The 24,728-nt window shown below is 41.2% G+C and overlaps 1 protein-coding gene across 3 annotated transcripts in view; it reads right to left on the bottom strand.

Annotated features, from left to right (window-relative positions):
- Window positions 1-24,728, bottom strand: part of ITPR2 (inositol 1,4,5-trisphosphate receptor type 2) — a 490,032-nt gene that overhangs the window by 30,039 nt on the left and 435,265 nt on the right. For 2 of the 3 annotated variants that reach the window (XM_077774582.1, XM_077774583.1), the window contains exon 55: window positions 21,943-22,103. In XM_077774582.1, coding sequence (XP_077630708.1) covers window positions 21,943-22,103 — 161 coding nt within the window. Of the gene's footprint in view, window positions 1-18,637; window positions 18,764-21,942; window positions 22,104-24,728 lie in introns of those variants that run through there. The other variant, XM_077774584.1, reaches the window with a different exon arrangement.

Below are 24,728 nucleotides of genomic sequence, written 5' to 3'. Positions count from 1 at the left end.
GAACATAAACTTCATGAGGGTAGGGATTTTTGTCTGTTCTGCTTACTGCTGCTCCTCAGTGCCTAAAATAATACCCAGAACATGGTAAATGTTTAATAAGAGGTTGAAAATGAATAATAAAAGAATGTACTTTCACAATAACCCTAAATAGGTGCTAGTCCTGACTCACACTAAGAGTAGCAGACTGACCCATGGAGTGATTGTTTCCCAAGGTCGCACAGCTGGGAGGTGGTTCAGGCAGACCTCACACACAGGATTAAACTCTAGTGTATAGCTGTGTACAGCAGTGAGGTTACATCAGCTTATCTTAGTCTGATCCACTAAGCATTCAAATCATGCAGCCAGCTAACTCCCTTTGCTCCAAACCTCTGCTCATTAAGCAACCTTCTGATTATAATCTGGCTCCTCGGGAAAAAATGCACTGACCAGCCATCATTCATGTCTGTTCTGCTTGGAAATTATAATTTATCTTGTTAAATCAATGCATACGCATTCTGATTTATCCACATTTCTGCCTCTTGACTCTGATTAGTGTGTTCCCACCTCAATTCATTCTGTGTCCTCTGATGGCATCAAGTATCTGAGACTGCAAAATTTAGTTTAGCAAAGGATCTAGAACTTTATTACATAAGAAAGTGTGTCTGGAACGCTGTCTCTGGAAAACCACTTGGTGACCTGCGGTCGGTCGACTTCCCTAGGTGACAGACCGATTATCACCGTATTCCCATCTGACCCAAGATAAAGCGTTTCTGGCACAGTGCTGTTCTGATCACAGTTATCTGGTAGAATTTGGGAATGACAGCTATGACCCTGAATTGTGAAATGAAGCTCATTGGTATCATGCTGGCTCGGCCAGTATACAAAAGCAAGCCACAGTTTTATTTCAGGGTTTAGTGGCAAGGTTAAACTGGTAACTCTAAGCAAGTCAGACAGTTTTTCTCCCTGAACACAGAGGACTTGAAGAAAGGGAAACCAATAATGCAGCTTGAACGAATGAAAATGAAATCTAAGGCTTAGTAATACCCGTAGCCTGAGTACCTAACCATATTCTTTTTTTTAAATAGTTTATTGTCAAGTTGGTTTCCATATAACACCCAGTGCCCATCCCCGCAAATACCCTCCTCCATGCCCTTCACCCCCCTTCCCCTCGCCCCCACCCCCATCAACCCTCAGTTTGTTCTGGACATTCAAGAGTCTCTCATGGTTTGCCTCCCTCCCTCTCCCCCACTATTTTAATATGAGTAGGGCATTGCACATTCTCCAAACATGCAACGATTCAAGAATGACTCCTGCAATCTTAATTACATGAACCTTTTTTTTTTCTTTTGGAAACTGTTATTTTTTCCTTGACATATCAGTATTCCCAAGACACAGGAGTTCAAAGTCATAGATCAGAATTTTCATTAAGTACACATGACACCCTTGAAACTTGAAATTGTTCATGCTTGTGTATCATGATATATATGAGTTTACAGTTTTAAATCTTAAAATGAATTTGTTCATCCGTGCATTACTCTAGAAGGCAAGAAGCAGAAGAGAAAATGTTCTCTATAGGAAATCAACTGTGGAAAATGTTTGCAGACTACTTAAAACATACAATGTTTTAATTTTAAAAATCTACCATTTAAAGGGTTTAAATGGGATGTTTCTTAAAAATAACTCTATCTGCTTAAGACAGTGTTAAATGATGAGGGCAGCTGGGGTGTGCAGGGATGAGAGTCAGTGAGTGTGCAAGGGGAAATCCTTTCACCAACAATGGTCCCACAACTGGTCCCAAACCGAAACCATTTCTGATGTGAGTATTTTTAGGTGATTGCGCATTGTCCAATTTACCACAAATAATAAAAATTATTTTAAAAGAGAAAATAAAAATAATCCATAGGATGTCTTTAAAAGGACACAGAGAAATCTATTTTAAATTAATTACCAGTTAAATATCCTCTGGTGCTTGCCAACAAGTTTCCAGTGATTATGCAACAAATATTCTTTTCCTATATTAGTTGGTCTCTTCATGAAACAGGTTGGCTTGCTTTCCTTCTTCTCTTTGCAAACTCTAAAGACATTTCTGTGTGATGTTGAGAATGTAGTTTCTGCTAGCTTAATGGTTAACTACAGCAACAGGCAGGGGAAATAAGAAAATCTAACTAAAACTGCAAGTAAGGAATGAAGGGCTATGTGAGCTTTAACTACAATTTCACACCCTGTTGGAACTGTTTTTTAATAAAGCCTTTGTCGACAATTCCTTTTGCTAATTTTAGTATGATATTTTGATGTTTACTAGGGATATATTTTACAAAAAGTAGCTTTGGGTTCTGTTTATGGTTTTCATTAGCTGAGATGTCTTTATCGAGAATCTCCCAACTACAGTCCCATTTTTGCTCTATCTTCACACTAAACACACTCTTTAGTTGTTGAAATAACTCAAATACAATCTACCGTATTCGTCTCCACTATTGTTTTAGGGTTAAAAGGTAAAAAGATGAAAGAGAATGTTAGTGTTTTCAAAAACACCCCTCTCCCTGTTGTATACCCCCATTTACGATCATCATCAGAGGGTTACATCCCCTTGATCTGGGAGGGTGTACTTTGCTTGAATGTTTGCTTTTGAAAAATAACAATAAAAACAATGTATTGATCAGTCACTTCTAGAAAGGTTGCCTGTTTTGGTAGTTCCAACAGCCATGAGGGAAGAAAAGCCATTTTGTCACCTTTGCTAATTTTGGAAGAATACATTTTCTGGCCTACAAAATCAACATTATGGCTTCTTTTCATGGTGAACAAAAGAAGAGCATAACATGACTACTTGATTCTACAGAAAATCACCCGTATACCATCTGAACTGGGATTGATTAAAAAAAATTTTTTTTACATTTATTTATTTTTGAGAGACAAAGTGAGACAGAGTACAAGCAGAGGAGGGGCAGAGAGAGAAGGAGACACAGAATCTGAAGCAGGCTCCAGGCTCTAAGCAAACATTCAGCACAGAGCCTGATGTGGGGCTTGAACACATGAACCGTGAGATCATGACATGAGCTGAAGTCGGATGCTTAACTGACTGAGCCACCCAGGCACCCCTGAACTGGGACTGATTAAAAGTAATGGTCTTTAAGGGTTATTTAAAACCTCAACCTCCCCCAAGTTTCTAAGCTATAATGCAATACTTAATCTACTGAATTTTGTGGAGTGACTATAGAGGCTTCTGTAACAGATTGGATGAACCCAATTTATAATGTTAGACATATACGTTTATCTCTGAAAGCCCTTTGAGGCAACTGTGTAAAATACTACATTGATTGTTGGAAATATTGAAAGATTTCATAATGTAAAAATAACATCAATGTCATTTAAGTTGAACAAAATAACTCGTTACTATTCCATATATGTTTTAACCATCATCTCCACAAACCTGTTCAATAAATACTGCATGAAACAAGCATTTTGCACTTTGTCCCACAGATGCAATTTGCCAACCTGATTGATTTCTTTTTCTATAAGCTCACCTGATTTCTACATACCCTATATATTTTCTCCTTTATTAAAGGTGATGTAATCTTAGCTTCTATCACATTCACATTCTCCAAACTACTGAGAACAAGAGAGAGATGAAAAGATGAAGATAGGAAAGGATAAGGTTTCACAAAGCAGGCTTGCAACTGAATATAAAAATCTGAGAAAATTTCATAAGGCTGAAATGGATGATTAATGAAACAATGAATTTATATGAAGAAAAGAAATCTGGCAATAGAAACAAACTAAGACACATACTTGGAAAAACGAAGAGTGAGCAATCGAGCAGCAGAAATAAATTATTTATTCTGGGAAGACTCACTACATTACTCTGATTTGAACAGATCAAAAAATTTGCAATGTTGCCAGATGGAGAAATTGCATTTATGTGTTTTCACTCATGTTTCTACCTAATTTGCCTTAGTGCCCTGTCTTTCCATAATGGTAGAAACTAATTTCTATTACTTCTTAGGCAGCACTTGATTAGACAAAGAGTGAGAAAGAAAAGAGATGGCTGACATGGCTTGTTGATCTAAATCTGACTCCAGCTTTACCTCCATTTTCTTTGCCATTTCCCTGTACAGACCAGAGCTGGCAACCTAATCGTAGCCAACCAAACCGTGCTTTTCCGTGATGAGATATGCTCTGTGAATTAAATTTGGTTGACACTGTAGGACTGCTTGGTGCCCACTTGCATGAGCAGATGATAAGGTTGGTATAAGATCCTCCTAAAAACCTTTGGCTTCCAAGTCCATCCAGACTTGTTCTGATTAAAACCAGAGACTATCAGAGCTCGAAGGGTATTTTGATAGATTTGGTAGATGGAATTCAACCCCTTCGTTTTTCACAAAGGAAAGCAAGAGGAGGTTGAATAATCTGAGTGAGCTTTCTTGTGTGTGTTAATTTCTAACTCAGTCCTCTATGTACAAGAGGTCGATTTTAGATCTGTTAGGTCCTCTCATCAGAGGTCCCACTTGAATGTGTGTAGACTGAAGAGTTATGATGAATGGGAGGAAGTTCTTCATTACTGGAGGACTTCAGACAGTTTTAAGAATTAAGGTAGACAGTACTATCTTATCTTTTTTAACAGATGAGGACATTGAGAAAGAGAGGTTAAGCAAATTACCCTAAGTCACATAGCTAGGCAGTAGCCACACTGGGATGTAAACTCAGTCAAATACCTGTGCTTTTCTTACTACAAATTTTCGTCTTCTAGTCATCATCTGCATTATCAGGAAGCTAAACTAAGTCACTAAGGAGATATCATTACTTACTTCTTGCTCATTTCTTTGTTCATTCAGCCATCCATTCAATCAGTATATATTTGCTAAGCATCTAGTATGTGTTGGCCACTGTTCTAAGTCCTGATGATACAGCAATGAACAAAAGAAAGTTGTTGCTCTAATGCAGATTACATTCAAATGAGAGAGACGCACAATAAAAAATATACAACGTAATGTCAGGTTGCAGTAAGTGTTTGGGGCAAATGAGAAAGCAGCATAAGAGGAGTAAGAATAATATAGTGGGGAGAAGGGACCCCTTTTGAAAAGGTGACCAGAGAAAGCCTCTCTGAGGTAGTAACATTTAAGCAGAGACATGCAGGATATGAAAGATAAGTAGAATGTTGCAGGCCGAGAGAAGAACAAACATAAAGGCCCTCAGGTAGAAATAAGCCTGGCTTATTACAGAAAGAGCAAGGCCAATATGTCTGGAGCCAATGAGTGAGGGAGAGGCAGAGGATGGCAGGTGTCAAAGCATATAGGCCTGGAGAAGAAGTCTGCATTTTACTCTATGTGCTTGGAAGCCAGTGGAGGGCTCTGAGCAGAGGAGTACCATATTCTGATTTACATTTTCAAAGTTATTACTTTGTTCTTTGAAGGATACTCAGTAGAGGGACAAGTATAGAGGCAGAAAGACCAGCTTAGTGGCACCTGTAGTAGTTTAGATCAGAGTTGAAGGTTATATGGAGGAGAGTGGTAGAAGTCTCAAGAAGCAGTAGATTCACATCTGTTTCATTGGATACTGCAGGTAGAGGAGATATTTTGATGAAGTGTATGTTTCATATGAGAGAGAGAATAATAAGGAGGTCTAACCTTGAGTTAAGGTTTAAAACTTCTTTCTGATTAAGTGCTGAAAAAAAAGCAACATACGCATGTGCAGAAAACAGGGACTACATCTGCTGCCTAATAAAGCAGGTGACTGGTATTTCCCCCTGATTCTAGAGACGGAGGTTCTAAAACTCTTGGGAATTCCCTACTGATAGAAGTGTCTTTGTTATTCATGAGCCCCCTGGATCACACCTGAGTTCCTGTTAAGGGGGGGAGACAACTCAGGATGGGAGGCTAGTCACTGGTCAGAGCCCCTGTGATTAGAGCCTTGGGGGTTTGAGTTAGCCCAGCCCCCAGGGAGGGGAATGGGGCTGGAGACCAAGTTCAGTATTGTGGCAAATAATTAAGCCAATTATGCCTATGTCACGAAAGTCCAGTGAAAACTCTGGGCATGGGAACTCAGTAGAGCTTTCTGGTTGGTGAGCACATTGCTGTGCCTAGAGGACGAGGGGCCCTGTTCCACTGAGAAAGGGCACAGAAGCTCTGTTTGAAACCCACCCACGTCTCTCCCCATGTGTCTCTTAATTTGGCTATTCCTGATCTATGTCCTTTCTAATAAAACTGTAATTGGAAGAACTTCTCTGAATATTGTATGTCATTCTAGTGAATTCTCAAACCTGAAGGAGTCATGGAAACCCTGAATGTGAAGCCAGTTGTTCAGAAGTGCCGGGAGCCTGCGGACACCGGAAGTGCCGTTGGCATCTCATGTGAGGGCAGTCTTGTCGGAGACGATGCCATCTAACTTGTGGGACCCGAGTTAACTCTGGGTGGTTCGCACCAGAACAGTATTGCACACTATCCTCTCCTTGGGTTGAGCTACTATTCAACGAGCACATAGTTATGGTGGCACTGCTAATGCTGGAATGGAACTGCACTATAACAGCGGGTGTCAGGACAGCGTCCCCGGTCACTGCTGCTGTGCAGGACACAATGGGCCTGGGGAGGACGATTTATCCAGAGTCAAGCATTAATGGGAAGGGAGCATTTTAGTCCCACCACCTCTCTGTCATAAACAATGAGCAAATCCATGTAAATATTACCTGTTAAAATTGATTTACCATGATTTACCATGCTAAAATCTCTCACCATGTCCCTTTAGTGTGTTTCCCTATGTGGAATTTTCATTCAAATATCAATAGCTCTACTGATAGTTTTACATAAACAGACATTTGTTATTTCAGTTAGCAAACCCATGCCTTATCTACCATGTCAGAAACTCCGTCCTCAGTCTTGATCAGTCTTCACTCCCAAATCCAGTTTTGTTATTTCTAAGAACCAATGGAATCATTGCCCAAGGTCCCAATACATGGAAGGGACTGGTAACCAAAGTCACTGTTTCTCTGGAATAACTACTGATATTTCAGTATACAAGTATTCTTCTGGTCACCCAAACTCAAAGGCTTAGTCTTTTCCTTTCTCCTAAATGCACTGTAAGTGAACATTTTTCTTATGTTATCTTGCATGAGGAATTAGGAGTTAGTAATTAGTGTGGGTGAACCTAAGAGATCAGTTATATCATGCATTCATTCAACAAATGTTTACTGGGAGCCTTTTTATTCCAGAGACTATTCTAGACTAGAACTGACAAGGACAGTCAAGGGTCCAGAACCCAGAGAAACAAAGACATTTTATAAAAGTAGATACATGAATTCACAGGGAAATAATTTCAGATAGTTGTGCAGACTTTGGGTAAGATATGACAAGGTACTCAAAGACGGCCCAGGGTCTTCTTTAGTTGGGTTGGCCAGGAAAGGAGGATTTTAATTTCTGAAGATAAGCATTCCAGGTGAAGGGAAGACTGGAAGACAAAGTTGGCAGAATGGGAAACGTCATAAAGAAAGCCAGGAAGGCTGGAGACAGGGAGAGGGTGGTCCCTCCTGGTTCATGGTGGCAGAAAGAAGACAACAGCCCATCTTTGCTCTCAGTCAAATCCAGACACCCATCCTTTGCTTTCTATTACAGGTTCCTTCCCTCACATTTTCCAATAGTGTGTTGGTCACTGGTTTTCCCTCCTCCAGCCTCTTGTCCCTTTACTACAATTTACTATGAATTATTTGATACCTCATAAAAAAATCCCACTTAAAAAAATCATGATTCCTCTTCTTGAAAGTCATCAATGTCTCTCTTTTGTTGGTGGGCTCAAGCAGAAACTTCTTACCTTGAGCAATTTAAATTGCTCCATTTAGCCCCATCCTAATCCCGGGGTTCGGTCTACCTGTGCTTTTGATATCAGTTACTCAGATCCGCTGCTTTCTTTCCTACACAGCATCTTCTCCTCAACCCACAGAGAGGCTAGCCCCTCATCTGTAGCTCATGAAATGTTGCTGCCTGGTGTTATCATCCAACTTTCAGGATGATCTATTGTGCTTTCCCAGTTAGGCCCTAGGTTGGTGAAGCAGGGAATTTATTTGTCTCATTTGTGCTCCCTACCCCTATCTAACCCATTGCTACAGATATTTTAGGTACTAAATAAAAGTTGTTGAATTAATAATCATCTTTTGAGCCCTGAAATGCTATTCAGATCCTCAAACTCTTACATATGCTTTAAAATTAAATATAACATTTACCTCATGTCAGATACTATATAAATATTAACTTGTTTACTCTTTGTAAAAACCCTATATGTAGAGATATTCACCCATTTTACGGATGATGAAGCTGAGACACAGGAAGGGTAAGTCATCTGCCCAAGGCTCCGAAAGTCCCCACTCTCTGTCTAAAGCACTCAGCCATGCTGTGTCTCTCTTATACACAAAATACGCCTCCACCAACTCCCTTTCAACACACCAGCTTCTCAAGCACAAGAAAACAAAGTGAAGAAAACATGAAACTCTCAAGTAAGAAGCAATTTTACAGCCCCCATAAGATGAATTTCCTTATTATTTATCTGTCAGCACTACATCTTTGTCTTCTAAAATGATATTTTCAAACTGGCTTTAGGACTCCTGAACAGGACGAGACCCTCAGCTCAGGAAATGAATTCTAGGAGGTCCTGAAGCACAGGTGCACCCTGAGACAAAATTTCCCAACCTCTGCCGGAATCACACTTTAATTTTCTCTGAGCATTTAGGCTTCAGGTCTTAGAGGAAAATTCAAGATCTGCTCCCTTACTCGGCATGGTCTTATAGAGTTGGCTGCAGCAAGGAGTGTAATCATGTGAACAGCAGACCCTGGGGGTTTAACAGCCAAACTCCAGCCGGGGTTGGGGAAGGGGTCAAGCCATATATATCTTCCCAGTGAATACAATGGAAATAGTCAAATTCTGACCACTCCGAAACTCCAACCACAACTGCTTCTCGTTTGTAGTATAAAACAAAGAGTAACATACTCAGAATTTGATATAGAAACTCTGTAAGATATTCGAGTTGTCAGAAGTTTAGAACTAGGACAGAACAGGCTTTGGAAACCATTCAGACTCTCATCATCAATGAGGAATTGATGTGCATGGGAGTCAAACCTCTTCTAAGTCACAGGCAGAACCAGGGCCAAGGGCCTTTCTATCACAACTTGGCACCAGACAGCTGGAAGAAAACCCCGGGCAATTATCTCTTTGTAAAGTTACAGGCACCTTTACAAATAAACCACCCCTGAATTCAGCTATTTTTGTATTTCAGATTCTGAAGACCTGGTGTTTTTATGTCAGTTGCATTTGAAATGCTAATCAATAATCTCCGAGTAACATAAATACCTTGAAACCTTTCTTAAGAGTTCAAAATGACAGTAGAACACCAATGCAGAAGGAAACTTAGAGAGCTACAATATTCCTTCTAAAGTAAAATGTGGGTGCTTCATACAGGAACTTTTCAAATGCTGAGCGAAATGAAAAAGGTGATTGCATGACTGCAAGTTCTTCACCTGAAGAAGCTTAAAAGGTACCCTTTGGAAAATGAAATTGACTTCCTTTGTTGCTCCCATCACAGAGCCAAGAAAAAGGCAAAGCTTGCCCTTATTCCCCGAGGTGAACATGTCAGTGAGCAAGGTAAAATCTGTTCTTACACAATCTTTGTTCTTACTCAATGACAACTCCTACTACTCCCTTTCACAATGTCCTCATGTGCTTTGGGCACGCTCCTGACAGTATCTCACCACACTCTCTGTAGTAACATCTGTCCTAAAATCACTTGTAAAACTGAAATGGACTCATCAATGGTTCCAGCAATTGAAATAGTTAAGTGAGCTCTTGACTGTTGGGTTAACAAAGAGACAGGTGCCAAATGGACTTGAGTTTGAGTCAGGCTACGAGACAGGAAGGTTCCCCTGCCCAATGTGTCCCAGTGGTAACACCCACTGAACTCTGTAAAAACTGTGGTGACTTTTTAGGATCTGCCTTATGCTCTGAACAGGAAGCTCTGTGACAGGCCACATCTGTCCTGATGTCCTCTGTCCCCCCTTGTAGGAGCTAGCACAATGGCTGGGTCATGGTAGGTAGTTAAGTGTTCACTGAATGAATGAAAGCTAACCACTGTCTACCTGTAAGAGGAGCACTATGCAGAATCAGTAATGCATTTGAACCTTAAAAGGCTTAAGAATGCTCTGAATCTGCAAATTAGTATTTAAATTTTGTCATAGTAAGTAGATAAATATTTTATGTAGAAGTGGAAGGACCATTTAAATGTTATAGAACAATAGCCTTGAACCAGACATCATGTGAGGCACTAGAATATATGGAATTTTGTTTAAACCATACAAGAATCTTACGTATCTCCATTTACAGATGAGGAAACAGACTCAGAGAGATGGGGTAATCTACCTCAGATGCCATTATTTCAAAACTCCTTGATCTCTAAATCCCCCCTCTCCCAAAAAGCAACAGACTCCACTAACATGACATTAAATGACTAATCTTTGGGATACTAGTATTGAATCACTTTTTTAAGTTCAGCAATTATGTTTTAGGAATTCCCTTAGCTAAAACTAGTTCAAAATCTGATGGCAATTAGTTTGCCCGATAACCTTCCCTAATACAAGAGCAGTCTTTCAGCTTAATTATCATCTCAGCTAATTATTCATGACATGGCATGGGCTATGCAAGTCTATTAAAAACCACTAGACAGAAGTCGTGTGGCTTTATGGTATATAGTTCTCATTCCCACAACTTACATTATGCTGGTATCTGTTACTCTCTGGATGAAAGCCAGAATTCCTGAATAAAATGTATCAGTCCTAACAATGTGGACATGATTATTCCAGAAAGCCAACTGAGAATTGAACAAGATCTTACGGTAATGACCAGGACTGGGAAACAAGAATTTTCTTCAGCACAGTGGGAAGAAATCCTTTTATTAAGATTATGAGAATTAGAGATGTGAACATCTCTTTAAAAGTTCAAAACAAATGACTTAGGATGGGTCGCCATTTCAAAGAGGCTTCTATACATTAAGCAAAATCCAAATCATTTTGCTGTAAACATTTGCGTTTGTACCATAATCCCATATTAAAACTTATTAGTCAATGTTGGGTCACAAGATATCCTAAAATTTCTATGTTCTCTGGCTGATGAGAAGTTCAAACCCTCTTTCAAAGTTCCACAAAAATCATTTTCTCCTTTCTGGGTCTACTTTTGGTTAAGTAAAATCTGTGGGAAAGACTCTTTATATCATCATCATCATCACTAGTTATTATTAGTGTTGATTAATGATTATGCTGCTGGGGGTGCCTGGGTGGCTTAGTCGGTTAAGCATCAGACTTTCACTTAGGTCATGATCTCGCGGTTCGTGGGTTTGAGCCCCGTGTCGGGCTCTGTGCTGACTGCCAGCTCAGAGCCTGGAGCCTGTTTCAGAGTCTGTGACTCCCTCTCTCTCTGACCCTCCCCTGCTCATGCTGTCTCTCTCTCTCTCTCCTAGAAATAAATAAAACATTAAAAAAAAAAACTTAAAAAAAAATAAAAAAATGATTCTGCTGCTGTATCTTTTAGTCTAAGGGCATTTTTTCCCCCTAATTTACTTCCTATGTGTCATTTCCCTTGGATAGCTTGTCCTAATCTGTAATGTCATCAATCATGTGTTCTCTAGTGACCTAATAAATATTTATACTCATTTAATAAATCTTGATTGAATTATCTACTACATACCAGGCACTGTTCTACACTCCTGGGACACCCTAGTGAATAAAAAAGAGTGAAATATTATCTCTGTGATAGTTTATCTTTTCTAGTGGATTATCCATTTTAGACTTCTCACTAGAATTCTAGACTCTTGTATTCAGCTTCTTGTTGGTCATAATGCACTTGGAAAGCCAAATTGGACCTAGGCACTTGGATACTATTGGGTACACTGGGATTACCACATTTCTTCAACTTACTCCTGTGGAACCCTGATGATTGAGTTGAGCCCCACTGCTCAACCCCCAACCCCCAACTATCCAGGGCCAGAGACCTAAACCACCTTCTCCTCGCCTTCAGTAAATCCTCCACCCACATCCTTTCACATCTATCACTTCTTCTCAATCTCCAGTGGCTCTTCACAGCAGCTTTCATGATTGTCACCAGGGAATGAACTCTTTCTTACACATCTGACCTTGTCTCTTTGGTTTAATATGTCTGAGAGGCTTCCTTTAGCTTTCAGGATCAAGTGAAGACTTGATCCTGCAGGCTCAAGTGATCTGAGTGATCTGATCACAAGTGATCACCAGGCCCTTGTGATCTGGCTCCTGGTGCCCCCATGGTTAGCCCCACTCTTTCCCTAGACAGACTCAACTGTTCCGTCCTCATTTACCTCACCTACTTGAGCGTCTGGCCTGACCTTCTGAAGCCTCCCTTCCCCGGCCGTCCGCTCCAGGCCCGTGGCAGGCTTTACCACTGCACAGAGCCAGCACCTCTCCTTTAATAGATTTCCTTGTCTCCTGGATTTCATCAAAGTCTCCCGAAGGAAGCTCAACCCTGAGCAGCCCAGCACCTGAAGCACAGTAAGCACTCAGCTTGTGCTTGTTCTATGAACAAACCGTTCTCCAATGGGAAATAGTTTTCTGGCCTGCCTTTTTGAGGCATTTTATATTGTACTTCAGCTATTGCAGCTGGGAGACTAAGAATGCTAATTCCTTAAAATACTGGAGAAGCCCTTCATCCTTCCAAAGGATGTCTTTTGGTTTTGGGTCTTTTTCCTACCTTTTCTCCAATATCTGACTTACATATATTCGATCTTCATTAAGTTTTGCCTGATTCTTCAGTAGGTGAAGCACAGAGCTCATTACTTATCCATAGACAAGTCCATTACTTGTCTATGTATTACTTGTCCATTATCATAGACACTGGCCCCAGAAAAATCTGTATTTGGATCCTGGTTCAAACACTTATTTGCTGAGCACCTTGGATAAGTAATGAGCTTCTCTGAGCTTCAGTTTACATAAAAAAGGTATAAGTAAATAATATGCAAAGCTGCTAGCACATATAAATTTAGTTTCCTTTCTTCTTGGCTGTGCACACTTTCCCTTTAAGATATACACCTTGTCTGCAATATATTCCTCTTCTGTCAAAACCCTTTGCAAGGCACAACTCCCCTCATAATCTTCTCTGTGCAACTGCCCCTAGTCCCTTTAGCCAGAAAGACCTGTCCTGTCCTCAGTGTTCCCGTGGCTCCATGTCTTATTCATACTGTTCAGCAAATCTACGCTGAGTGCCTACTGTGCGTCAGACATTAGTTTAGGTGCTGGGAATACAGCAGTGATCCAACCAGATGTATAAATGCTGACATCACAGTGGAGAGGAATAAACACATGAATAAGTGTAAACACAATACCAGGGTCAGATTCATATAGGTGCTCTAAAGGGTGACAGGACAGAAGTAACTGGAATGGGGGCGGGGGTGGGGGGGCTCAGGGAAGATGCCAGGCACGGAAACGTTAGCAACAACTGCAAACAGAAGGCACCCCCATGCCAAGGCTCTGACCAAGGAAGAATGGCGAATTTCCAAGAAAAAGAAAAGGGCCAATGTGGCTGAATTGTAGTTGGCTAAGGAAGTGGAATGAAGCAGACTGAGACCAGACAGTATAAGGGGCCACGGGAAAGAATTTGGATTTTATACTAAGTACCAGTGAAGGGTTTTAAGCAGGGGCATAACCGTATAATTTAAGACTTCTCCAGATGCTGTGTTTGTACATCCATTATTTGCACTATAGTTTCCAGTGAATGTAGCTGTCTTTTCTATGACAGTGTGGTTCTGTGAGGGCAGTGACAATGTTTTATTCTTGTTTCGATCAGCACCTTGTGTACAATGCTTCCTGGTAAATTCTTGCTAAATTAAATTGAAATATCCTGCAGCCTCTTTCTTGCCTGCAAGTGTAATAATTGTAATTGCAGTACTTCTAATCACTGTAGGAAGACTGCAGTTGCCAACCAGCTCTGAGCGAGCACATTTTTCCTATCTGAATTCCTCTCAGGCCTTCCTGCAATTGTAGGGATGTCAGCTGACTTCCTGTCTCCCCAGCCAGGTTTACTCCCTGCCCTGAATTGAATGTTTATAGTCCCCCGTCTGCAGAGCACGAGGCCCGCTGCTTGGGGGTGCTGGGTGCAGCCGGCCTGGCCCGCTCTCAAAGGAACCACGGCTTCTAGCTTTATGCACCACACAGCATCAGATAATAACAGAGCATTTATGGACCACTTGTATGTGCTGGGCACATTATACATACAGCGTGCTTTTCCGTTAGCGCTGCGGCTCTGGGCAAGTTATCAGTCTTCTCTAAGCCTGTTTCCTCATGTGCAGAATGGGGCAGTATTAGCAGAGTGCTGCCTAGGATTGTTCCGGGGCCTTAGAAGAGATCACACGTGTCAAACACGTAACACAGCGTCGCTCACAGTCAGCCCCTCATCAAATGTCAGTTATATTGAGTAGTACTGTGAGCATGCGTGATTTTATTTAGTCCTCATGGCAACTCTGCAAGGAAAGTCTTATTATATCCAGGGCCAACAATTATCTGGTACACAGAGATATGGCTGTACTAGTTGCTAAAACTATTGCAGTATTTTCTAGTTGCCAAATTAGTCACTGTCACAGCCTCCAAATCCCCCTCTCCCCCAATGATTCCACAGCCTTCTTTGCACAGGTGTTTTCTCTGGGATCCCTGCCTCCCCCTTCTCCCCAGGATCCAGAAACCACAGGGACAGGGACAGGGTCCCGCCCAGCAGGAGGCCTCCCGGATCCAGCAGGTTCTCTTCCGACTGCTGACTGGCTGACTGCACTTTTTTGATTGATGGGTGAAGTGAAGTTCATGGAGTGGGGGTGGGGGGTCAAGTCACCAATCTTGTAAATGGAAATCCTAAGAAGTCAAACTTCAGAATCTATTACCTAGGCTGATTCCCTCACACTGAGCTTGTCCTCAACACTGATTAGGAAAACTAACAAAAACCATTTTTTGGCTTTTAGAACTTGGAGGGCTATCTCCTGGACACCAGCGGTTTCAATTTCTGATCAATTCAGGAAGGAGTCAATGAAATGTTGAGTCAGTGCCTTACCTGCCTCATCTCGTCTTTATTCCCCATCCCACTCTCCTCCATGAATCTCATTTAAACATCATTTGGCCCAAATCCTTCACCCTCACCTGCAGGACTGAGGAGAGTCTTTGAGCCACCCTATTAAGTACTTACCATTTCGACCTCTGTTTTACAAATTAAAAAGAAGACAAGATAGATGTTAACATGCACAAAAATGTGGTAACTCATAGATATTACATGTGACCACTAAATCAAAAATTAGAATAATGCAGAGGATAGACCCCATGATGACAAATAAAATCCAGAGTTGGAAACTGAAAAGGATCCCAGACACATGTCTACACTTCAAATATGGAAAGTGAAGATGTCATCTCCCTCAAAATATATATTTGCTTCCTAATTGTGCATTCTGAGCTGCAGAGGCCCTTGGTTTGTCTTGAAATGTAAACATTTTTAGCAATGTCTTATGAAGTTCTAACATCTTTAAAATAGGTTTTAAAGATTGAGCAGTTACATAATTGGCTTAATTAGATCCAATTACACAATTAGCATAAATTAGAAACAATAGAATCAGAGCATATAATTTTATAGTTATGGCACATAATAATAATGCAGAAATTAAATTGGCAAATGGTGCTAAGACAGGAGGGTTGCATACAAAGCCTAGAAGATTCGATGTCTTTCATGAGCCCAAACATCTCCCCCTCCAACAGCTACGGCTCGAAACAAGGTTTAACAATAAACAAGATTGATTTTGAGTTCTAGACACAGAACACAACATCTGGAACATTGTTACTAACGGGTGACTAAAGAGATTTCTTTCCTATCTCACTGAAAAGACCACCCCTCTCTTTCTGAAGTCTCAATACATTACTGTAAGGAAGAATTCATTCTTTTTTTTTTCTTAATGTTTATTTATGTTGGAGAGAGAGAGAGAGAGAGAATGTGAGCAGGGGAGGGGCAGAGAAAGGAGACACAGAACAAGAAGCAGGCTCCAGGTTCTGAGCTGTCAGCACAGAGCCTGACCCATGAGATTCTGACCTGAGCTGAAGTTGTGAGGTTAACGACTAAGCCACCCAGGTGCCTCAGGAAGAATTTATTCTTTTTGTTTTTAATGTTTATTTATTTTTGAGAGAGAAAGAGACAGAGTATGAGTGGGGAAGGAGCAGAGAGAGACAGAGACACAGAATCCGAAGCAGGATCCAGGCTCTGAGCTGTCAGCACAGAGCCTGACGTGGGGCTCAAACTCACGAGATCATGACCTGAGCTGAAGTCTGACACTCAACTGACTGAGCCACCCAGATGCCCCTGGAAAGAATTTATTCTTAACTATGAGTTACGTTGCAAGACCCTCACTGCACATGCCTACCCCTCTGCCAGGAGAGCAGCCTCAGGCACACTCCTGAGCACAGGGGTGAGTATGGGAGGGACCAGCTTTGAGAAACACTGCAAGCGAGGACTAAATTGTCTTGTCTCTCTCATCAGCCACGTGACTTCTAATCACCATGGGATCATTCATCATACTTGGTTCCAGTGGCCTAAGCCTTCCTGCTGCATCTTTGTCTCCTGATTTAAAAGAGCGGAAGATGATGTTTGACTAATGAGAAATTCACGTTCCAAACTCCTTGCAGCTCTTTTGGTGTATCTTTCTGTAAATTATGTCCCACAACCGGAGGGCTAAGAAGAGACCATTCATTTGTTAATTGACTCGTTATTTTATTATTCATTTAGTAAACGTTTTGAGCTTCCTGGGGGAAAGAGACTATCTCTCACTTATCCTTAGGTATCAAACCCGTAACACTTCTGGTAGGATACGGGAAGCACTCACTGTTCATGAAATTGACTTTAAGGCATATTACAGATACTACCTGCCCTGCTATTACAAAGGACCAAGGGTTACTGTCTTCTCCATTGCGGCCTTCAAGAAACTTAAAGCTATTTTTAGTGTCAAGACCATTGTTATGTTAACAAAAGCATGAGTTCAATTGTCCTAGTTGACATCAATCGCCATGCTAGCCGGAAACAGTTTTTAGTTAAGAGTCAAGTAAGTGGAAGAGTGGAAGAGTGTCATGTACTAAAATGAGGAAGTGATCCCCAAAAACCCACGCTGATGAGGGTGGCCAGCCAGGGTCTCGGTTGCAGCCCAGTCGATCTGAGCACACCGGCAAGGCAGTGGTTCTCTGAGCATGCACAACGCACCTCTCACAACACCTGCAGTTTTGACCCCTCTGTTTGCCAAAGTAAGTACTAAATATCCCCAAAGGCCACTGTCATATTTCAGCAAATGAACACTGAAAATCTGAAAATGTCCTCAAAATGTTAGAGAAACATCTAAAAGCCTTGGGCACTTTTTCTAATGATCTCTATTTTGTTTGTTCCTCCTCAGTCATCATCCTTTAGGTAATGGGAGACGCGAAAGGGCTTAGCGATGCTCAAAGGCCATTACTAGTACAGGCTGGAGGATTTATCCTTTTATACCCTTCCCTCCAGTTCACTGGATTCCCTTTCATTACTTTTACTTTCCAGCATGGGCCTTCCTTTTCTCTGCTCATTTTCTGTTCCCAGTAAATACTAGCTCAAAATATCAATTCTCTTATCCAAACTGAGGGCTCGCTTGCCAGGAGAAAATATATTCCCCCAGTACCTTGATCAACTCACATCTCCCCTAAGAATATCCCAGAAGATGCTTCGCGTTCACTCAGGTACTCACAGTGGCTGATACTCAAATGGCTTACTGTCATGTCTGAAGGCAAGGGCAAGGGAGGTTTAAATTTTTTCATATTTCAGAGTCGTGAGCCTATCACTGGATGGATGTAGAGGAACAAGTATATTTAGATTCTAACCTCTAGAAAGAGATGTATTTACAATGTATGTTTTAATGCATATTGATATAAATATTCTATATTGACAGAGTAATAAAGTTGATGCACTAGAGGTGAAAAACTATATAGAAGGGAGAAATATCCCCTGATTTGTTATATTCTTGCTTTCCTCACGTCACCAAAAGGAAGGAGGCACTTCCTAAGGGTCCCAAAGTACAAATCAGATGTACTTCGGCGGTGTGGCAGAATTCAGATGAGTTGTCTTGTGAATATGAGGAACTTCCTCATTTTCCTTTGCATAAATCCTTGAGGGTAAGAGCTACATCAATTATGAAGAATTTAAAGCTTTCAAAGCTCTACTGATAAACAAGCACTTAAGTCAGCTTGGTAAATGAAGCTATTTTTAAGGAGCAAAAATAAAGGTGGTAGGAAAATGTCTGGAAGATTTCCTACCAAACTATTAAAAGTAGTTACCTCTGGCTTGGAGAGAGAAAAGATACACAGTTTGAACTGAGTTATAGATGTGATTCAACTTGCTATGTGCTCTAAAATCTTCTCTCTCTGTCTGTCTCTCTGTCTCTCTCTCTCGGAAGATCAGGATTTCAAGACCATAATCTCCACAGAGTTTAGAGTCACAGACTTTCTAAATTGGGTTCATTAGCTACAGATATTTTGAACTTTTCCAGAAAGGCGATTCCAGTAAATGAACAGTCTTTGGTGCAAATGACTTTTTGTTTCCATCAGTCCTGAGCTTAATAATTTCACTCTTCCTTCTCCTGGCCATTGAAATTCAGAAACAGTGCTGGTTGTCTTGGATGTGCCCTGCTTGGATGAGAATGAGACAGCTCAGACTGGAATGAGCTTACGAGCTCTCCTCCCTCCCGTCACGGTTCTGGAGAGAGCTGAGGGAAAAGGATGGACAGAAACATGAATGTGGGCATTTAAAAATTCATGTACAGGTGCCTGGCCAAATGCTGATTTTAATGTTAAGGCTTAAGAGAGGTCAGCACTGTTTTATGGTAAAAGCCGCCTGTGATTTCCTTATTACAAAACCCAAAGGCTCTGTCTGACTTGTGCCTTCTTTATGGCCTCTCTGCAGCAACTGATGCTGTTGAAACTGACATTGCAAGGCTTGGCTTTTGACATACTCTACTTCCTGGTTCTCCTTTTGCCCTTGTTATTGTCTTCCTTTCTACTTGTTTTATGTGTCTTTCTTTTTTCCTGAATGGGGGAATCCCCCATGTTCTGGCTCTGGCTTTCTCTGCCTTTCTTGTTACACATTCTCCCTTCTCTCATCTCTCTAATTTGAGGGCTTCAACTGTCACTCGTGTGGACGGTCACAGTGAAGACTGTCAATTACCGAGTACCTCCAGTGCTAGCCACGTTTAACATATCATCTCACTGATGTCACAGCAATTTTCTCCCTTTTGGATGAGAACACAGAGGCCCTGTATGGTAAGTTCAAAGATTTGCCCAAGATATCCCAGACCACCCAGCAAATAAGTGACAGAGCTAAGGTTTAAGCCCAGATCTTTCTGGTTCTAAGGCTCATGTTGTCGTTACTGCCCTGTCCCTCCTAATTTATGACTTTGCTTCTAGTTTTTTTTACAATCAATAAGTGTTCTTCCCTGACCAGCTTCTCCTCTTGCAGAAGACCTTCTGACTCTGATACCCACCACCTTTCTCTCAGGGACCAGGCTCACAATATCAGGTATCTTGGGCTCATTTTGTCCCCCACCCCTAATCTCAACTGCCAATTACGGTGTCTGATTTCATCTTTCCCCTCTCCCAACCAGCCTATGTACCACTGCCTGATGACTGTCCTAGGCCACATCATTCCTGTAGTGAAATCCTTCAGGGGCTTCCCATTCCTGATGAAATGATGGCCCAAACTGACACTTATTACTCAAAAGTCCCCATAATATCTCTCAGGGCTTCTTTACAAGTGGGTTCTGTGCCAGTGTCCCCCGAATGTCTGTGTGTTCTACCTGTGTGCCTTCGTTCAGGATGCCCCCTCTTACAGGAACTCACTCGTAATCCAACAGACACCCCCAATGTGCACAAATCCTACTCTGTGCTGCCCCCCAACACACACACACACACACACACACACACACACACACACACACACACACACACACACACACACACACACACACACACACACACACACACACACACACACACACACACACACACACACACACACACACACACACACACTCCCTTCTACCACCTCCCAGTTGGATGTCACTCTATATCTTTAAGCCTTCACAGATTTTCATTTGCTCCACTCTTGGGGAACTTGGCCTATGCTACTTTTTGGTTGCTATTCCTTTCTTCCTCTTATTAAACTCTAAATTCCCTGGTAGAGAAGGAATGTGTCAGACTCTTCTGTGTATTCTCCAAAATCTTTTAGTCCAAGGGACACAGTGGATGCCCAGTAAATATAAATTAATTATACTTACTCAAATTTTGATAAAAATGTAGTAATGTGAGGTTTCATTTTAATGTTTTTTCTCCAGTAAACAGACACAAAAGACTTCACATAGATGGTCCCTGAGCATCTTGAGATCAAGAATGTATAAATAATGACTATGAATGCCTATCTTCAAACCGATTAACTTTTTTTTCCTAATGTAGATGGGAGAGAGGGCAGAAAAGGAAACATGGAGAAAAAGTTCTACCCACTGTCACATAAAGAATGACAACTGCATAGTAGGATGCAAACTACTAGGCACATTGAACAAGTTAGAGGAGGATGCAAGTCAAAAAGAAGAAAAGATACAAATGTGGAATAATAAAAGTTCAATTTACATGTAGCTCTCCTGTGACACATAAATATTGTCAGGTAAGATAAATTACTGCAATATTTACTTGTACTTAGTAAGATGTTTCCCTCCAAACATGCTCTTTGGTTGCTCCCTCTACGGCAGTATATGTCTTGCTATGTGCATGACCAGCTCACAGAAGGAAGGACAGAGCCACTGTCACCTGGCTCTCTGAAGCTTTGGCATTGGTGTTTCCTAAATGCTATCGTTCGTACTGGGCAGCCAGTACTAAAGCCTCCTTCTCCAATAGTGAGCACAATTTTGTAAGAAGGTTTTTGAGGAAAAAAATCCAACATATGGCTATGTTTATTATAAGAATACAAGAATTTATATTGAATGCAATAATACAGAATGCGTGTCATGATACCCTAAGCTGTAACTTAAACTTCTCTTTAAGCCACTTAGTTTTCATCTTCTAATGAAACAGGAAAAACTCCAAATCACAGACGACAGCAACAGCCTCTGCTACTGATCTTTTTTTTTTTTCTGTTTTTAATTTATTTCTGAGAGAGAGAGAGAGAGACAGTGTGAGCGGGTGAGGGTCAGAGAGAGAGGGAGACACAGAATCCAAAGACAGGTTTCAGGCTCTGAGCTAGCTGTCAGCACAGAGCCCGATGCGGGGCTCGAACCCGCGAACCGTGAGATCATGACCTGAGCCGAAGTCAGATGTTTAACTGACCGAGCCACCCAGGTGCCCCTGCTACTGATCTTAAGGAGGAGTTATCAGCAAGTCAGTATGGCAGAATTGGTGCCAATCGTTACGCACAGTCCAAATTGTATAGACAGGAAGACAGCATTCTCCCATTGAGAGCAAACGTTATACCCTTCCCAAACGCAGTTTAATTTCTTAAACTCTTGATTTCTGAAATTCAAGGAATTTCTTAAAGTATACATCTTCTGTTCATATTTGCCAGTGGGAAAGTTCCAGATTTGGGGAACTGAGACATTAGCAAAGACATGGGGTCAGAAGATGACGAACATGACTGAGATGGTGCTATTCACTGTACAGAGAATTCTTCCGTAAATGTCATCTGTGCCCTTGAGACTTAGATTTGGTTTATAAAACCAAGAAGTCCACTGGGAACCCGTGAGTTAGCTAGCCTGAGGATTCTTCCGAGATTGACAGTACTATTTGGAAGTTAACCAAATGACTGGGAGAACTTTTCCATTTTGGAAGAAGGGTAGGGTAGAGATGGGGAAAGTACACAAAATGCAACATAGTCACGGGTTAAAATGCTCTGATCACTCACCACAATCATTTGAGCCACATAACTTTCAGGCCCAGTGTATTCGGTGGGGTCCTTAACCTTCACCAGGACTAGGAAGTACAAATAATGCCACATGTTGTGTTCTGACTTGATGTGCTCTTCAAATGAAACAGTTTTATTATCAAACTTGTCCCTCTCAAGTCCTGCAAAACACAGAAAACACAATGTATGTGATTTGTCACTTAATCAGCACGTACTTCCCAGCAAAAACCAAAACATAATAATTATGTGAAAGAAAATGCTTTCTGTGAGTGTGCAAATTTAGAATGTTATGATTAAAAACAACACAGTACACAAGACCTCCAGGAAAGAAAGGCCACAGTTTATAGATTTCTTCTCAAACAACATTCTCCACCCTCCTCCACTCCCTGCCCAATGGATCCTTGGAAATGTACGGTCCTGTTATAGATGTAACTTTGCAGACAATTTAAAATATATCCATACCAAAACTGTCCAATGAAACTGGACCACAAGTCTAAGCAGAAGAAGTAAAAATGATTGTGCAATAAAAGACATGCTTGCTAATCAGGAGAGGAAAAAAAGTTATTTTATCCAGGAACTTGGGTAAAAAGAGGAAAGGCAGCTGAGAGAGTCATCTTGAAAACCACTTGTAATCAGCGAAGGGCAAGCTAACATCCACAGTGATCTCTGCTCTGAGTGCAGTAAGGACTCTGACTTATCCAGCCTTTAGACTATGGTGTTCCTGGCATTTTAAGGAGGGGATGGTCTGTTCAATATCCAGGGCAGATTTTCAGCTGCTGGAAGGACACTGAGGAGAGCTTCTGCATAGCAAGAATCTTTTCTTTCAAGGGCTGAAGAGTAGATGAAAGAAAGTGAATGGAGATGAAGAAAAACATCTATGGAAAAATGAGTTAGATTGCCAAGTAAAATGGGACGTTGGGATTCAGTCTGGTTTTGCAGTTCAGATACTGGAGAAGAAACTAGGAAATTGGATTCCAATCCTGGCTCTTCTTTCCTAAGCATTTTTTTTTTTTATTGAAGCCATTCAGGCATGAAGAAGACTCTTTAAATAATAAGATATAACACACAATAAGTAAAACACAAAATCTATCCCTAGTGAAAGGGTGACCTTTTCTACTACATTACTGGATATCTTAATGGAAAATACCATAAAATTAGATGAGGCTGATGGTGACGCCTCATCTTATTAGACCCATCATCAGCTCAGCATGGCCCAAATAAAATCCATATTCTTCCCCCAAACTGCTCCACCCACAGTCCGCCCCTTCATTCCATGGCAACCCCAGTCTTCCAGTCGTTCAAGCCAAAAACTGAGGAGTCATCCTTGAATCCTCTCTTTCTCTCATCCATATCCAATTCATGTTGAAATCCTTTTGGGTCTACCTTCAACAGGTATCTAGAATCTGGTCACTCCTCCCCACCTCCACAGCCACCTACCTCTCTTATCTGAGCCTTCATCATCTCTCACCCGGACGGCTGCAATAGCCTCCCAGGCCTCCTCGTTTCCACTTTAACTCTCTGTGTTGGCCTCTTCCCAACACAGCAGCCACAGCGATATTTCAAAAACCTAAGTAGGTTGTGTCTCTCCTCTGTTCCAAACCCTGCAGTGGTTCTTTTTCAACTCAAAGTAAAGGTCAAAGGCCTTACAATGGCCTATGATTAGGGTTGCCAGATAAAATACAGGATGCTGGGTTGATGCCAAGTTTTAATTTCAGATAAATAATGAACAATTGTTGGGTATTAGTATATCCCGTGTAATATCTACTTGCTAAACTGGAAACTATTATGCCCTATAACCTCTCCAACCTTGTCTCCTACTCTCCGCCCCTTGCTAACTCTCATGCGGCCACACTGGCCTCCTTGTTCTTGGCAATGCAGACTCCTGCTTCAGGGTCTCTGGTCTGGCAGCTTCTTCTACTCTTCTGCTATCTCTTCAGTGAACTTTGCTCACCTTTTGCTCAAATCTCACCTTCTCCGTGTCGCTTAACTTGATCACCCTATTTAATCCTACAACCTGTCCCTTCCCTTTTGCCAACACCCTCACTCAGTCTTTTTCTTTTATTCTCTTTCCTAGAGTGCTTATCAACCTCCCAGCAGACTGAACACAGCCATATCAAAGTCGTGAAATTAAACCAGACCACAAGTCTAAGATAAACAGGTAAAAATGATTGTGCAAGAAAAAGCCTGCCTGCTAATCAGCACAAAAGAAAGGAATGCCAATTTATCCAGGAGCTCAGATGAGAACTTACTATGTTTATTATTTATTATGTGCCTATGAGCAGACACAGTTGTCTTTTTTCCTTCACCGATAGTCCTATAGCTTGGATTGGTATCTGGGTTTATCACTGGCACTGAATACAGTATTTATTGAATGAATTAAGAATATTTCACTAATAAAACGTTATTCCACTTGGATGACTATAATCAAAAACAGATTAATAACAAATCTCAGTGATGATATGGATGGACTGGAGCCCTCATACCCAGCTGGTGGGAATCTAAAATAGTGCAGCTACTTTATTTTTATTTCCTAAAGCACTTTAATTTTTATATATATTTTTATTTTTTATTTTTTATATATATTTTTAAATACAATTGTCAAGTCAGCTAACGTGCAGTGTGTACAGTGCGCTCTTGGCTTTGGGGGTAGATTCCCGTGGTTCATCGCTTACATACAACACCCAGTGCTCATCCCAACAAGTGCCCTCCTCAGGGCCCATTGCCCGTTTTCCCCTCTCCCCCATCCACCCTCAGTTGGTTCTCTGTATTTAAGAGTCTCTTATGGT

Source organism: Crocuta crocuta, unplaced genomic scaffold (assembly GCF_008692635.1).
Source record: "Crocuta crocuta isolate KB4526 unplaced genomic scaffold, BGI_CrCroc_1.0 scaffold176, whole genome shotgun sequence".
In the NCBI taxonomy this organism is placed as follows: Eukaryota; Metazoa; Chordata; class Mammalia; order Carnivora; family Hyaenidae; genus Crocuta; species Crocuta crocuta.
The sequence above is the reverse complement of the archived record's forward strand: the minus strand, read 5'-3'. Positions and strand labels throughout refer to the sequence as shown.